This window comes from Odontomachus brunneus, unplaced genomic scaffold, assembly GCF_010583005.1.
Source record: "Odontomachus brunneus isolate Ranch 3 - 2012 unplaced genomic scaffold, Obru_v1 Obru_scaffold_327, whole genome shotgun sequence".
NCBI classification, from domain to species: domain Eukaryota; kingdom Metazoa; phylum Arthropoda; class Insecta; order Hymenoptera; family Formicidae; genus Odontomachus; species Odontomachus brunneus.
The window spans coordinates 78,813-79,268 of record NW_022639777.1 but is presented as its reverse complement, the minus strand read 5'-3'; the positions used below and the strand labels follow the sequence as shown (position 1 = coordinate 79,268).

At 53.5% G+C, this 456-nt stretch overlaps 1 protein-coding gene across 1 annotated transcript in view; it reads left to right on the top strand.

Moving 5' to 3' along the window:
* The window catches only part of LOC116853465 (extensin-like), a 718-nt gene extending 459 nt beyond the window's left edge, over nucleotides 1-259 (top strand). The window contains exon 2 of the mRNA XM_032834574.1: nucleotides 48-259. Within this exon, the coding sequence (XP_032690465.1) occupies nucleotides 48-259 (212 nt within the window). The remainder of the gene's footprint in view (nucleotides 1-47) is intronic.
* Nucleotides 260-456: the final 197 nt, after the last annotated feature.

Here is a 456-nt window from a genome sequence, read left to right as displayed (position 1 = left end):
AAAGGCTGAGCAACAGCGGAAAAATAAGCTGTCAACAACGCTACCAGCAACACCACCAACAACACCAACACCAAGCATAGCAGCAGGCGAAAAACCAAAGGGACACACCACACGACCGACCGACCAAGGGACACCGAACGCACACCGACCGGAACCGCTTCGTGCGATCGGCCCGTCCCTACCACCGCCGATTAAAGAGGAGGTGCAACCTGGATTGATAGCCGAAATACCGCACTTCGCAGTACATGTCTCCAGGTGATACCGATTAAGACTGCCACAGGGACGATGGATGCTGCGATTCAATAGTGAAGGACAGCTACGAGCCAGCCAGAAACTACCGGACCAGCCCAAATAAACCGAGGGGGGTGATGTGACGATGCCTTACACGCATCGTCCCTAATAACAGCCAACACAACATCCGTTGGCTGTAAACGGCGCTAAGCGCCAAACAAATAA